This window comes from Chiloscyllium plagiosum, chromosome 42 (genome assembly GCF_004010195.1).
Source record: "Chiloscyllium plagiosum isolate BGI_BamShark_2017 chromosome 42, ASM401019v2, whole genome shotgun sequence".
NCBI lineage: Eukaryota > Metazoa > Chordata > Chondrichthyes > Orectolobiformes > Hemiscylliidae > Chiloscyllium > Chiloscyllium plagiosum.
Window position 1 is genome coordinate 5,584,824 of NC_057751.1, and position 16,538 is coordinate 5,601,361.

The window sequence follows — 16,538 nt, forward strand, 5'->3', positions numbered from 1 at the left end:
CTACCACCTTCTCCCTCACCTTCATCCACCTATTGCTTTCTCAGCTTCCCTTCCCCCCAAACCCCACCCCCTCCCATTTATCTCTCAGCCCCGACCCATAAGCCTCATTCTTGAAGGGCATATGCCCGAAATGCCAATTCTTCTGCTCCTCAGATGCTGCCTGACCTACTGTGCTTTTCCAGCAATACACTCTTGACCACAATGTAAATGCATCCTATTTTCAGCAATGACAAGTTTACAGAGGTCATCCCAATTATAAATAAAGGCAAAGGGATTTGCAACAAAAGAAATAAATGACAGCAATTCCAGAGGCATAAGACCACGAAGTATACAAATGCTGGTGTCATTCAATCCAAACTCTATTCTTCAATTCATAATATTGACCAAACATTGAAATATACGTAACATTACAGGCAGTATCATTTTTAAATCTTGGAAGATTCTGAAGAGACAGGAAAAGGTTTATTAAAAAAAAAGACAAATTACCCAAGTGCTGATCATTTAACATCCAAATTATTTCCAAATAATTTTTCTGAATAAACTGAAGCTTGATTCACAAAAGTGAACTTCCATTGACAGTGAAACTGTTTTTAGCAGAGAATGGGTGAGAAATGCAAGGTCGATGTGAAATTGAGCTCAACCGCAGCATTGATCGCAAAAATACGGAAAAGTGAATTCCCCTTAAAGTGACATGGTCAAACAGTTCAACTGATTGTTATTGTCCATGAACCATATAGTTCAGTGTGATCACAGCTTTCATACCTGCTTTTGGATGCCACGTTTGATTTTAGTTGCTGTGATTAACTTCGCAAACTTAAGCAGCGTTCCAGCTATTCATCAAACTTGGCTGGAAAATTTGTCTGCCGGCAAAAAAGGGACTTCATATCGTGATGACAACTCAGGAAGAAAGGGCAGATTTGCATTTATGCAGCACCTTTTCTGATTCCAGCACATCCCGAAACATATTACAGCCTGTGTAAAGTGTGGTCGCCTTGGCATCCTACTTTTCAAGGAGCCAATTCCCATGAAATGAAAAATGGAATAAAGGACCAAATCCAATGAGTGCAAAAATGTTTGAGCAACAATGCTGGAGGGGACACTGGGCGATCTACTGTGTGCCTTTTCAAATGGTGTTGCGGAATCTATCTTCGTTTTAGTTTCATGGGTTACCAACAGCTTGCAGAGTGCAGCACACATTCAAGACTGCACGAGAGTGTCAGCCTGGCTTACTGACCACGTATCAGCACTATAACCACCGAATCAAGGGTGACACCTTATAAGATGGCCACAGACCTGGAAACTAGTTCTTGAAACAGAATTTGATAAATTACTGAAATAAAGCCAAGAAGCAACATGCCATCCTTTCAGCACTCAACATCCCTGGCACCAATTCTTTTCGAATAACATTTTTCTGATAGTATGAAGCGACTGAACTCTCGATTATTTCTCCATTTTCTGTGCAAGAGTTAAAGTGCGACGTGTTCACCTATTCAAGGCTTAATCATTCATCAAAGTACGTCGGCAGATCCCAGCTTTCCCAAGAAATAAAGCAACATTTCAGGAATAAAAGTAAACTACATATTGAATAAAAAACACAGGGCCATTTGAGGAACATTCTTTTACACTGGTTCAATCTTGACAGCCTTTTGAGACAATCCACATAAAATTCTTATGTAATATCCCTTGTAAATAGAGGTACAGTAGCACAATGTGTGATGTCCCACTCTCTGGGTTGGAAGGCCTGGGTTCAAGCCCCACTCTAGGACCCAACAGCCAAGGAAGATATGTTTGTAACAGCCTAATTGGTTGACTGCCAGGGTGTAAATTCTTCCAAGATATGCCAATTGCAGGCAGTGAGATCATAAGAAATTCCTCGTAAGCCAGGTCATGGAAAGGGCACTACCACAGCCTCACGCACTGTGCCACAGCATTTTTCGTGACAGGGGTTGTGATGAGAATTTCATGTGGATTGTCCCAAAAGGTTGCCGAGATTGAATCAATCCAAAAGAATGTTCCTCACACAGCCCTAGCCGTTTTATTAAATATTTAGTTGACTTTTCTTCCTGAAATGTTGCTTCATTTCTCAGGAAAGCAGCAATGTACACATCTGTTGCCAGAGCAACTTGGACTTGGTTGGCCACAAACAGCAGAGGGTCGGATCCCCATTCCAGATGGGATGGATTCTCGATCTGCCTCCCCTTGCTGTCCCTATGGCGGAGGGTGTGGCTGCTGTGGGCTGGACCGGTTTTCAGATGCATGCATCTGCGGCAACCTTAGGTACTTAGTTGGAAAAACACAAGACACATGCAGACTGCGTGATCTACAATATGCTGGGGGAATTTATCAACGCGAATTATCTTCTGCATAAAAGTGCTCCTTTGGTGAATTTATTTTATAGTATTGTGCCTGAGAAGAGAAACCCAGAAACCAGGTAAACTATGAAGGCAGTCTTGCATGACATCAGAAGACTGCAACATACCACAATGCTTCAATTCCACATTTCCAAAATAGCCAAGAGGCAAATGAACAGGTAGCTCTGTTTATCAAGTCAGTTTAGTGTAAAAGCACAGTTTATTGAGTGAACCAAAAAGCATCGAGTTCCTGTTGCATTAACTAAGCCCAAAAACTGTGGCTGCTTTACTTCTAACTTCAATTGTTAATTCTCCAGCATGTGCAAGAGCATGGGCACAGTCTATCTGTGATGAATCAAAGGTTGTTTGTTAAAGGTTTATTGGATGAAAAAAAAGATTTCTCATGCTTGAAGCCATATTCAAACAACCGACCTCAAAAAAGGAAGGGAGCATTTTTTTCCTTCAACCACCTTGGACATGAAATGGGGCAACTCTTGAGGTTTTATGATGGAGAAATTGTTAGGAATTCTGTTTGCAGACAAATGATTTTTTTCTACATCTTTAAGAATGCCTCAGTCATTCCATCTAAGCTTTCTCTTTAAGACTTCCAAGGCCACCTGACATTATTCACATTTCCGTTTGTTTTCTTTTAGACACATCTTTCCTTCTGGTAACCCCCGACTATTTTCTGTGCAATATGAGACTGTTAAGGCATGACAATAAAGTCACATTGCAGACGTTTAAGGTGAGCCGTGGAGAAGTGTTAGAGATGGTGCTGACATGGATTTTTATCTAGTATTTCACTTTGTCCACTCAGTGTAAGCTGACAGATAACAGTGAGTTGCCTCATTGCCAAATCCCAGATTTGTGATGGTGACCTTCATGCAAAATTGCTGATTGTCTCTAATGGAGAGAGATGCCAGTAGTCCTTTTTCAGCTATGGCTCATTAACAAGTGTTCAAAGAATTGGTTAGTCCTTAAGAGTAAGTAGAGAATTGGGGTGGCACAGTGGCTCACATTGCTGCCTCACAGCACCAAGGACCCAATTGTCCACTGTCTTCAGGAATGTGTAGGTTGGGTGCATTAGTCAGAGGTTAAATGTTGGGGAATTGGTCTGGGTAGGTTACTCTTCGGAGGGTCAGTGTGGACTTGTTGGAACGAAGGGCCTGTTTCCACACTGTAAGGATTCTATGAGCATTCTTTGTCTAGGCTTGGTCAGATTAACTGGAGAGAACATTCACATCTTCAAACAAGTCCCATTGTCAAGACTCCATTATTTCACTATATATGTCAGAAAGCAACTCACTGTTATTCTTCAGCTTACTCTGCTGAACAAAAAGAATTTCCAGAAAAAGTACTGAAGACAAAGGAAAGTTTTTGTATTATGGCACTTTGAAGCGAATCATCATCATTCCAAGAGAGCTACCAGAACAACTTTCTTGCAACATGGCCAACAAAAGCTGTTTTACTCTGGTCTTTCAGCCAAGAGATTTGGTGGACATGGATTCAATATCACTGAACACTCCACCCAATCAACTTTAGATACAATGACTAACTCATGGGTCAACCCAAGGGCCTTCTTGGAAACAGAATTAGAAGTTGGTGCACAACAATTTGGTAATCCAAATGCTCATTTTCACTTCTTTTCATGGGGCACAAGTGTCACTGTCAAGGCCTACAATTGTTACCTTTACTAAGCTATCCTTGAGAAGGTGGTGATGAGCCACTGCAGTCATTGGTTGCAGCGTAGGTACAGTCACAGTGCTGTGAGGAATGGGTCTTGAGGACTTTATCCCTTCAACAATGAAGGAATAGTAATATATTGTGGGCGGCACGGTGGCACAGTGGTTAGCACTGCTGCCTCACAGCGCCAGAGACCCGGGTTCAATTCCCAACTCAGGCGACTGACTGTGTGGAGTTTGCACGTTCTCCCCGTGTCTGCGTGGGTTTCCTCCGGGTGCTCCGGTTTCCTCCCACAGTCCAAAGATGTGCAGGGTCAGGTGAATTGGCCACGCTAAATTGCCCATAGTGTTAGGTTAAAGGGGTAAATGTAGGGGTAGGGGTATGGGTGGGTTGCGCTTCGGCGGGTCAGTGTGGACTTGTTGGGCCGAAGGGCCTGTTTCCACCCTGTAAGTAATCTAATCTAATTTCCAAAACAAGATACTGTGCAGCTTGGAGAGGGGGCGTTGCAGATTGTCGTGTTCCCGTGTATCTGCTGCCCTTGTCCTTCCTCGTGGTATAGGTTACAGGTTTGGAAGATCCTGTCAAAGGAGCCTTCCTGAGTTGCCACAGTGCATCCAATATGTGGTACATATTGCTGCTACTGTGCAGGGTGGTGGGGGGAAGCAATGCTTCATATAGTGAATGTGGTGCCAGGCTGCTTGGTCCTGCACTCACCTGTCACACTCCAACTTGTGCTTTGGAGATGGTGACAAGCTCTGGGGAGTTGGAGGATGGTTACTAGCTGCAGAACCGCTGTAATCCATCTGCTATAACAGGCAGTGCTGTCAGGAAATGAGTTATGCACCATTGAATTCCCAGCCTCTAAACTGCTTTTGCACCCACGGTTCTGAAGTGACTAGCCCAATGAAGGTTATTGGTAACTCCTAGCCATATTGGCAGAGGACGTTGCAATGATGGTAATGCCTTTGAATATCCAAGGGAGATGGTTAGACACTCCTCATTGGGGATACCTATTCCCAGGCATTAGACCAGCATTTTGACTCCAACAAGATATTCTTCATGCAGGAACTGCACAGAAGCATAAAGAAGCCAGACGTTATTTGGCAATTGCACAAAGGACTTCAAGATCAAGACCTTTGTCCACCACTGCCACATTCAGGATTCTCAGACAAGACTGAGAACAAGACTGCAAAGAAGTTCCAGAAATCATGTCAACATCCAAGCTCGAAAAAATAAGATCTTCTCAACATAATTCGTCATGCTCATAACTACTCTGTCTTTCAGATGAGACAAAACTATTCACAGAACCCATTGCAGAGAATGACTGCTGAAGAGTGGGAACATTTAGAAGCAAAGTCCCATCAAACCACATGCAATGTTTAAAGGCCAGCCTTGGCAGCTCATCAATATTATTTTCAGCCACCCAGTGAAGTGAGTTTCAGTACATTAACACAAATACTTTTTTCCAGTAACTTGAATGAAGCATTCAATTCAAACCTTCCAAGTTACTACTGGAAATAGGATGAACTGGAAACGAAAATTACAGTAAAATTGGAGCACTGACATAACTTGGACATTATTCAGGACATCTACAGGAATTAACAATCAGGATTGAATGACACCTGCATTTTGTTTCCTCTGGCCTGTGATGGTCTAACGAAAAGCATAAAGAATGGAAATAAAGCAGGATGTTTCTACTTTGAACACTGAACATGGTTTCGATCAAAGCTTACCTTGTGAATTTTTTGATAACACAGGAATAGGGTCAAATTCATCTTCTTCCACTTTGTCATTTTTAACAGACAGATCAAAGTCTGAGATGAGGTTAGTATCCTCTGCAGCATGTAAAAGGGAGGAGGTATGGTTGTTACGAGGCAAGATTAATCAGGAAGTTAAAGACATTAAACAGGAAGGAAAGGGTTTAAGTGTGACAAAACTGGTGGCTCACGGCTTGAAATCCATACTTCAAATTCTGGCAAACTTCATGCAAGCATGCTGTAGACAATATAAACATGATATAATGGAGTCCACCTCGCTCTGCAATCTGCATCAGATACAGCTCTCACTTCTGCACTGCAAGCCTCCTTGTGTTTTCCAAAATTAGAATGATACAATGTTCTGAAGGACTGTTTCTCTGACCTGTCACCCACAGTAATCTAGATTAGATTCCCTACAGTGTGGAAACAGGCCCTTCGGCCCAACCAGTCCACACCAACCCTCCAAAGAGTAACCCACCCAGACACATTTCCCTCTCACTAATGCACCTAACATTATGGGCAATTTAGGCTGGCTAATCCACCTGACCTGCACATCTTTGGACTGTGGGAGGAAACCGGAGCACCCAGAGGAAACCCAAGCAGACACTGGGAGAATGAGAAAACTCCACAAAGACAGTCGCTTAAGGCTGGAATCAAACCTGGGTCACTGGCGCAGTGAGGCAGCAGTGCTAACCACTGAGCCACTGTGCCACCCTATTTTTGACATTTGACACTTTTTATTTTCTCTCTTGCCTTCATCAATCAAAATCTGCGGCAAATGAAAAAAAACTCTCTATCACACGCCAACCCCTTCACCATCCGTCTGCCAAACCACGTCCCTCACCAACAGTTTCTCCCCACCCCCCCAAACATTCCTTGAGAAAAGGCCAGCCCTTCAAGATGCAGAACATACAATGTGGGTCAACTGCACACATAAGCCTCCGTTCTCTGCAATTGGCTCAGTCTGTCAATGCCTAACTCCATGAATGCTTCAGATGTTCAAATGCACTTTGCAATGCAATATTTGCACATGATGTTTCCTTACACATCACTGTGACTAATGGTGCTCAAGTAAAACAATTCAAATCATAAAGTCATTATAGCTTCAGGGATTAAACTGGCAAATCATCTTTAAATATTCAAGAAAGCTGCCATTTCCCATGTCAAGTATCTGGGTCAGACTGTGGCAGCAAAACTCTGCTTTTTTAAATGGTGCATTCGCATTTGGCAAAGTCGAGAATCCTCTGCTTTCAACTGTAAAACCAAACATCAATGTATATTCTGGATTTATAAGTTTCCAACCTCTCTTTGTATTGTCCTTCATGTCCCAGCATGAAGGGAGCTTGGATCCATGTGCACCCAATGGCTTATGGGTGCTGTCTCACAACACAAACTGGCATTCCACATGGAATTTGCAAGCAGCAGAATCCAAGTAAAATGCATCTGGAAATGTGTAACGTGGCTGCCTGGCTTCCACACTCTCTCTCACTCACACAGAGTCAAAATATTGCAGACACTGCGAACATGAAAGAAAAACAAAACACTTAGCAGTCAGGTAACATTTTTAGAGAGTGAGAGAAAAAAAGACAGCTAACATTTCAGACCAGTGATCCCTCATCTGAACTGAAATCTTATTGAACTGAAATGTTTTCTCTGTTTCTCTCAACACCAGCGTTGCCAGACTTGTTCAGTTACTCCTGCATTCTCTGTCTCACTCACTGTAAGGAACTGTGAAGCTTACAATATCAATAATTACACCTCATCTCTGCAGCAAAAAGCCATACATGAAGTTCTTCAACTGTGGGCGAGACAAGATAGGGCAAAGGGACAACACAGCTGCTAAACCTCATAAATGCACAAGCATTTCACAACCACTGCACTGGATCAGACTCGACCCCCATTTGCACAAATATAAGATCGTGCCTCAAATTCAGGGACAGAATACAGCACTCATCATCTTTTCAATTGGTGAAAGGACAAAAGATCACACAGAGGTCAAAGGGACACACTCTTAAATGGGAGGTGAGTAAACTGGCATTTATGTGAATAAACTGCTGTCGTTTCTGGGTGAATTGGCAAATACTGTTCCCAGTCAGAGTCTTGCACAGCCATTAAAGCTATTTCCAGATTAGTTTAAGGGGAATGGAACTAAAACAGAGACACCTGGTAAATTGCTGATTCATACAATGTTACAGCGCATGGAGAAGTCATTTGGCCAACTACGTCCCAACTACATCAAAGAGCTTTCAAGTCAATCCGATTAGCTGTTTCTCCCCTACCAATCCTAGCTCTCCAATCTTGATACACTATAATCATTGACTCAAATTCCTTCAAATGGTACTGACAAATCTGTCAGCATTATATTTTCTGACATCTCATTTTTGACCCCAACAATGAAATGCATGATAATTCTCAGCACCCTTCTGGTTCCTTTCTCCTCTATCTGCTTTCTGTGCACTCCGGATGCCAACATTCCCACCAGTCAAAGCACTTTTCCTTGATCTACTCGATCAAAATCCTTCAAAATTTCAGATAAATTCACAAAATCTTCCCGAATCATTTCTGGCATCTCTTATTTCTTCAGACAGATGAATTCCCTGCTGCCCATTACTGCAACAAAGGCAGATTTTCTCTTGGAGCCATAGCAGACCCAATTGGAATGGGTGTGTGCAATCAGGAAATGAACAGCTGGAGACATGACATGATATCACCTTCCTTGACATTGCTGGGTGACTGCTGCAGTACAAACCAAGGTCAGTCAATTATTCATGATAAAACCATGTCCATGACTGAAAAGCCAAGCAGAGGGTGAAAACACATTGCCTTGAACAGACCACCACTTTTGCAACTTGCAAAGTTTAGAGCTCCCTCTCTAGAAAGGTCCAATGAAGCAAAGGAAAAACTTGGCCAGAATAATAAAGCAAAGAATTTTTCATCTAAATTTGTATTTAATAAGCCTTCAGGGCAGGTGAAGAAAACACTGCTTGATGCCATCTGCATATGAAGAAGACAACTCATGGTTCAAAGAAAATGAGAATACTCTTCATTGGTTGTCTCCCCCTCCGACTCCAGACTCAAATACAGTTAGCAACTCCAAGTTCCTTCAAATTAGCATATTTTAACCTTGCTTGAAAGTGCCCAAGACTTGAATTAAGTTTTAGTGTTTGGAAGGGAGTATGGGAAGAAGAAAGAAAGAGTCATTGCCTCTGTCATCACCTGTCAATTGTTCCTGCTATTCAGCTAACACTATTGAAACTGAAACTGGATCAGTGAAAGAAAATGCAATGCAGAGATTCTTAGAAGTCATGAGCACATGGATCTGTATTGAAGTTCACAAACAATGACAATCTCTATTTGGAGATAACTGCTCCTAAGAATGAAATCATTTCACTTGAAGTAAAGAGACAGAACTTATAAAAAAAAATGGAAAGGCTCACTAACAAGTTACAAAAGCACAGTACTGAATACAAGCCAAACAATAATAAATAGGATTTGCAATGGTATGTTGTAAAAGCCAGATAAAGTCATCAAGATGTACAGAATGTTCATAGCAACACAGTCCTGGTTTTGATTAAAAGCCTGGTAAGAAAATAGACTCAGATCCTTCTCTGCCATACCACTCGGTAAACATTAGATCCCATTTTGTCGGGTATTTCTGTTGTGCAAAACTAAGCAGTTTGCTCAAAAATCTGAAAATAAATTCCACCCACAGCTTCGAGCTACAGCATGTGACTTTCTTAAAAAAGATCTGGAAGAGATTAAAACCACAGGAGGAAATAAAACGTGCCAAGACCGAAAAGCCAAAGCTCTGAAGAAATAAAACGCAGGACTAGGTGTCCTTACCTGGCTTAACCTGATGAGATGAAATTACAGGAGTAAATTCATCAATAATTTCAGTCGCTGGGTTAGAGAGGAGAGAATAGTCAAGAATGGAGTCCTCTCCGGTGAGAGAGTCTTTTCAAAGTTCAGCAGTAGCAGATGCAAGTCAGAGAAGCAGAAAGAGAAAGAACAAAAAATAAAGCAAATGGTTAATTAAATGGTTAGTTACTCCACAAATGAAAGTGTTTGTGTGCACGCGCGTGTGCTGGGGGGGGCGAAGGTGGGGGTTGGTAGGGTTGCACTATATAATTACAGTTGTGCTTCTTCCCCATATCCTAACTTCAGTGGAAAGAAAAACACTGAAAAATAACCAACAGCAAACTCAAGAATCCCCTGGCTTGCATCAATAATTCCCTTCACCAAAACACATTGCAGTTTGTCACCTGTTTGTACTTGGAAATTTCAGAATATTGAGAGAGACGAAGTGGTCACATTTGGATCACAAAAGAAATGCGACCTGCAGGAGCCCAATTGAGTCTTTCCCCAAGACTGACAAACTGGGTTTGAGTTAATCCTTTTCTGAACCACATTTTTCTTATGTCTCAATACAGAGATAGCTATCCTGAACTGTTTGTGTTGCAAACATAACAACTCATGCTGTATGTACCATTCAGATCAAGAATCCAAGATATTTTTAATTTGGAATTTCAACATCACAGCAAAAGTGACATTGCTCCAATTTAACGCCAGTGCAATGCCTGGGTGGGTCGGTCATAGAAGCTCACAGTCAACTGGAAATAAAAACTTAGTGCTGCTGATTCCCAAATTCACACAGCGTGGATGTCCAAACTTGTTGCCTCCAGATTCAAACCACACACGTGCACAATGCGTATAAGTTAAGCTAGCTAACCTCACTTCATCCTGTGCGTCTGGAACCAACACCACAGCTCTTGACTTTGGATGGGTAGACACAGTATAAACGCAGTCTTAAATGCATGCTCATGTCTGACATTGACTGGGCAGCCAATTTAACTCTTGTGATGTTACTCAGCAGTGGAGCAATGCAAAAACAGTGACGCAAAATTGTACAGCTGACAAAGTGAAGCTCGTAAAAAAATATCAAGATCAATTTTTCCTATTTTATTTTCTGAACAAACAAAATGAAAGATGATCTTACCACTCAAAAATGATGATACTTCTAATCAATTTAGAGTTTAATACTTGCACACTTAGTTATGAAGCCCTCCCTGGAAAAAGATGCATTCCCTCCCTGGACAAAGATCCCCATATGCATTCTTGGCTGCTCCAGGACCAACCTTCTCCACCTTCCCAACACACTTCCAACAGCTATATCTCTTGGGAGTTAGCAAGAGGTACAGCCAAGAGGGAGGTCATAGGTCCATTGAATCTGTGCCAGCTCTTTCCAACAGCATACCTATTAACCCTGGCTCCCCCATCGCTTGCCTCATATTCCTCAAATGTATTCTTCTTTAAGCATTTATCTGATGGCCTTTGAAGACTAACCACTAAATCTGCATGCACTACCTTTTCAGAAATGTGCACTCCAAAATTCAAACCATTTGTCACTTAATAACCCTCACAGGCCTGCCCTGTGAAACTTCCCTACTCAAATCACAGCACCATGCCAACACCTTCTCCACTTGTAAATGACTCCTGAATCCTTCTCCCGAATCATGCATCATTTGCCCCTTTTCCCTGACCGTAGCACTAATGCAGTTTCAGTGTGTGCACCCTGAAGCTAGACTTAGAAATGACAGAGTTGCATTCAGCTATCTTCCCCTTACTTTGACCAACACAAATCTATGAACTAAAAGCTCGTTAAGGTGCTATTTTCTATTGTCAGGAAACTAAATTGCACATAAGACTGAGAAAGGAGTGAGAGAGAAGACAGATTAAAAGGTAGAAAGGTGAGTATAAATTTGGAGAGGAAAGTGCAAAGGATGTTTCTGCAAGACTGGTCTGTGCCAGGGCCTAGTTTTCAAATTGCTGACTTGCCAACTGGAAAACAATAGATAAAACATTCATCATTGCAAGCTGTGGTGACAACAGGCATTGAGATGAACTGCACTGGACATACCAACCTGAAGCATTCTTTGTAGCCACAACACTTAAAGATTCCACCTGCATTGGAGGCAGTCGCTGAGGCTGTGAGGGCTCAAATCCAGATATGAGATTTCCCACCGCTATCTCAGCCTTTCCTTTTTAACCAAAGCACAAACAGACAATTAAAAAGGCAAGCACACAGAAAAGGAAATGTTAAGATGTCTCAAGAACACTGCCAAGCTGCCACAGAGCCCAAAGGAAAACTAGTTAAGCTTTAGGTAATTACAGATAATTTGCACTCTTCAACAACAGCTCCAATAATCTTTGTACTATTATTAAAAACGCAGATGCGGCAACTCAACTCTTCTAGATAGTTCTCAGAGGATAGTTAATGCTGACAATAAAAGTACTTCACTAAGGTTTACTCCGCTAATATTATTAGAATTGTGCATCAGAATTCTGCCACGATCTGCAAAAAGATGCCATGGTTCATAAATCCACAGTTCCACATTTAAACTGGGGATGCATTGTGCAATGTGCTTTGACTAAGCAGTAGATTTTTGAATGAATACTGAAAAACCAATGAATTGGAAGTGGAAGGCCAAGAGATAAATGTTACAGGTCTGAAAAATAACTTGCTTCACCTTGCTGGCAGAGTATCAAGTCACAGAGCAACAGAACTCATCAGCAATGGACACTTTTGCGTTAAATGACAAGTTAGAGTCATAGTTTTGTCAGCTGCAAAAGCTGTCACCAACTAAGTGCCTGTGTAACACAGGCATGATCTGACACACGCGCCACTGCTGCAGCCAGGTATTCCTCGAAACACTTAACACGGTTTATTTCAGTCCAGTCTGGACTACAGTCACCACCCTTTACAGGACAGAGCTGCACAATGGAAATGGAGGACAGGGCGAGAAGCTCACAAGAACCACAGGACGCACACACAGTAGCAGAAACAAAAGGATGAGGTAATCGAGTGGAAGTGTAACAAATGGGACCCGAAAGAATTTTCAACCTCAACCCCTGATACCGATGACAGGTATTTGAAACAACTGACCAGGGAGAATGCACAGAGCCCACAGCAGTTGTGTGGCCAAATTGGCCATTTCATGGACAGCACCACTGACATATATAATCATCGCGGATAAAGATGTATCACAATGCCATCTCAAACGCAGAGCCTTTGAACCCCGGTGTTTGTACAAAGTGGGGAGACACAACACCAGACAGAAGTCAAGAAGGACATTGAAAAATTAGTTGCGTACATTCAATTTTTATGTACTCATCATTTGTCACACTTCTTGACACTCCGGTTGAATGGAATCAATCTGTAACAGCTGAAAATACTCCAGATTCCTGCAATATGATCATGCACATCAAAAAAAACTGCATCTGCAGATTTTTGTTTTTACCATTGATATTATCCTCAGTACTCCCAAAGGGGTCACCAAGAGGTAAAAGGTCAGGGAGCAGAAATGAAGTCTCAGGAGACTTCAAACCTTCAATGAGCTTTTCTGTGTCAAGAGGCGAAGGAGAGAAACACAATGAAACCAGAGGTAAAATGCTGAAACATAGCTACATGGCAAATGTATTGAATTATTGATAGCATGGAATATATACAAAACAGTGGCTAGCTGAGAAATTAGGCCAACATCGCAACAAAAGTTTTAAAATTATGAGCAAATTCAATGAGTTATAGAATCCTTCAACTCAGAGGCAAAAGCAAACCAGAGCCACATTTAACCTCTCTGCACGCACCTCTATGCTGGCAATACACTCAAACTCCCTGTTAATCACAACATTCATAGTGAACAAAACAGTGATGGGAAGGCGAAAAGGGTACTGATCTTTTCTGGTGAGACTAACATATACAACTTAAGAGTTCAGACGGTGCAAGGCTTGTGTCAGAACAAGGCAACCATTGGTTTTTCGCTTCTACAGCAACCAGATGAAATCATGTGTGTAATCCCAAAGGCAAGGTTAAAATCCTGAAATTCTAGGCAATGCAATCAAAGTATTAATTTATTCAGTTTCTACAAACAAATACCTTGAGTACACAGTTCTTAAATGTGCAAGACATCATTTAGAACATAAGCCAAATGGTGGAACTACAACAAATGATTCTACCTGCAAATGAAGAAAATGGAAGAAGTGGATGACAAGATTGGGACTGAGCTCTTGACTATAATATGTAAGTTAAAAAGCATCTCTGCCGAGCACGGGCATCTCACAATCTAACAAAGCTTAATTCAGCAGAGACAGCTGTTTACACGGATTGTCTGCATAAGTACCCAATTTTGGCATTTGGTTGGGAGTTACCTTCCGGACCAAAACTTAGATGATTGCTGCTATAAAGTGTATAGACCTTATATATTCTATTACTGCAGTGTCATCAACTTCTGATGCATTGGTCTCCTGGAGTAATAGTTAAATCATACATAAATCACACCATGAATGGAACACATGCTCTGGAGTGAAGTCAAGACCTTTGGTCTGTTCACTTAGTGATGATTAATGGCTGCAAAGGAATGCAGATTTGAAGTGTCACTGAACTCCCATCCAAATTTTTATCATGTTGGGTCCACAGAAGGGGTAAAACAAAAAAGCCCAGGCTACTTTATGAGGGAAATTTAACTAATTCAAAGAAATTCAATGTGCTTGAAAATGTTTGTTCTGCAATTGCCAACTATGCTACCAAAATTAACAAACCCATCCAGCGACTGAAGTCAATGAATAGCAAAGTTGATAATGCAATCCTGAGCAATTAGACAGAACACTGATTCAACAGTGACATAACTGTTCTATAAGATTCTGGATAGGCACAGTGGGTTGTAAGAAACATTGCCCATTCATGTTGTGTCACTGGAGAAGATCTTTAGATTGCAATGCCATGAGCCAGTTTGTGGTCACGGATTTATCCGTGTTCCTTGCATTTTCCTGTTCATCAAGAGGTCATGGCAAATCAGTGAGAACTGAGTGCTTTCACTGGGAGGGATCACAAACACCACATATCCACAAACAGTCACAGTCTGTCATGCCCATTTATCAGCGTGCTGCAACAGAGTTTCACAAGGTCAAGTCAAGGGGAATGTCGGATGCCTCCAACTTGCAGTTTCAAGCAATCCATACAAATAAACTGATTTTTAACATTTTAACACAATTTTGACAAGAGAAGAAAAATATGCTTTATCTTTGAACTCATTTTGCTCAGTTGAATCAGAACCAAGCAATTGAGGTTCCCAGTACAAATCACATCTGCTGTTTTACCTCAAGATAGGGGTGGGGGGAGGTGGGGAATAGGAGTAAACAGCAAGCTTAAATTAACACCAGCTTCAAAAAACGTCTCAGCAAACATGAAGTCATGTCGAACATTTTAACAATCAATCGCAACAATACTGATGACAATATTAGCTCAAGCCACAGGGAAATTGACTTTCCACGACTGATGTGCAATCAACATGATGAATAGATTACTCAATAGCAAAGCATAATTTTCAGCTAAATGAAATCTAAAACATAGCAAAAACACTCAGGGTCTTAACAATAAAAAATACAGTAGAATCTGTATCAATTGGGAAGTCTGGAAATTATTATTCATTTGATATCTACAATGGTAGTTTTTGCAACCAACAGTGTTTATAAAATTAATTCCCGGGATGAGGGCATCACTGGCTCGGTCTGCATTTATTGCCCATCCCTCATTACTCAGAGGGCAGTTAAGAGTCAACCACCTTGCTGTGGGTCTGGAGTAAGACCAGGTAAGGATGGCAGTTTCCTTCCCTAAAGGACATGAGTGAACCAGATGGGTTTTTCCTGATAATTGACAATGGATTCATGGTCATCATCAGACTCTGAATTCCAGATTTATTTATTTATTTATCGAATTCAAAATCCAGAATCTGCTGTGGGCGGGATTTGAACCCGGACACCCAGAACACGTCTGGATTAACAGTCCAGTCATAATACCAGGAGGCCATCACCTCCCCAAGCCTCCTTGCTTTTAATTTTTTTCCATTAAACGGGACAAGAAAATGGCGTGTAAAAACGGCCTGATTGCAAATTCATGGTTTGCTGCATTCCAGTTCAAGGGTTATTTGCGAAGTGGGGTCTGCATGATAGGATCCCACCTTCTCAATGAAATACATTCAGAAACCGAGTCGCTGACTCAACTCCTTGTTCCCTCCCTTGGGAAAATTTGGAGGCTGGGGTGGGTGAGCGTCTCCACCTTTGCAGCTACTGTGTCTCCAGATGATCCTCCCAGCACAAGCCTTCTCAAGGAACGTTGGAGCCTAACATCCAGGACAGCTTGAGGAAAAAAGTGGCTGTAGCTAACTCAAAAAAGCCGTGAGCTTCCAACAAAATTTGACACCTTTATTGTAATGAACTACAGGCACAACAATCAGCCCTCTCGGATGCTTCAATTTTAACAACATGCTGTTCTGAGACAGTAGCCTTGCCATGAAGAAACATCTAAAGCATGTTGCTGTTTGATGGGAAGCGTGGGCATAAGGCTGCTGCTTTTAGCACTGTGGAGTGTGCTCCTAACAGCAGGTATAATCACACTGCATCTAACAAAACAGACGGGATAAAAGAAGACCCACAGCTATGGAAACACCCACTGTGATGGTGAAACACGTTTTTACAAAAAGGCCTTCTGAGGAACAAAAACCTGAATCTTTGTACCTTGCTGTAATCTGATTTCACCAGCCGTCAGAATATTGCCAGACTGCGGCATCATAAATCTGTGCAGTCATGTTTTTCGGTGTCCAGTGCATCAATGCACTGAATCATCTTCTCACCCAAAACTTTACTTGTCAAATGCTTGTTACTTGCTCAAGCTCTCACTCTCCCATCACAAATA

General features: G+C 41.7%; 1 protein-coding gene across 7 annotated transcripts in view; it reads right to left on the minus strand.

The window, feature by feature from the left end:
• The window catches only part of aak1b (AP2 associated kinase 1b), a 126,916-nt gene that overhangs the window by 25,855 nt on the left and 84,523 nt on the right, over positions 1–16,538 (minus strand). For 2 of the 7 annotated variants that reach the window (XM_043681263.1, XM_043681264.1), the window contains 3 exons: positions 11,713–11,829; positions 9,635–9,745; positions 5,768–5,869 (listed from right to left, as the gene is read on the minus strand). The exons of 4 other annotated variants lie outside the window; for them this stretch is intronic. In XM_043681263.1, the coding sequence (XP_043537198.1) occupies positions 5,768–5,869; positions 9,635–9,745; positions 11,713–11,829 (330 nt within the window). Of the gene's footprint in view, positions 1–5,767; positions 5,870–9,634; positions 9,746–11,712; positions 11,830–13,089; positions 13,192–16,538 lie in introns of all 7 variants that reach the window. One more of the 7 variants, XM_043681262.1, reaches the window with a different exon arrangement.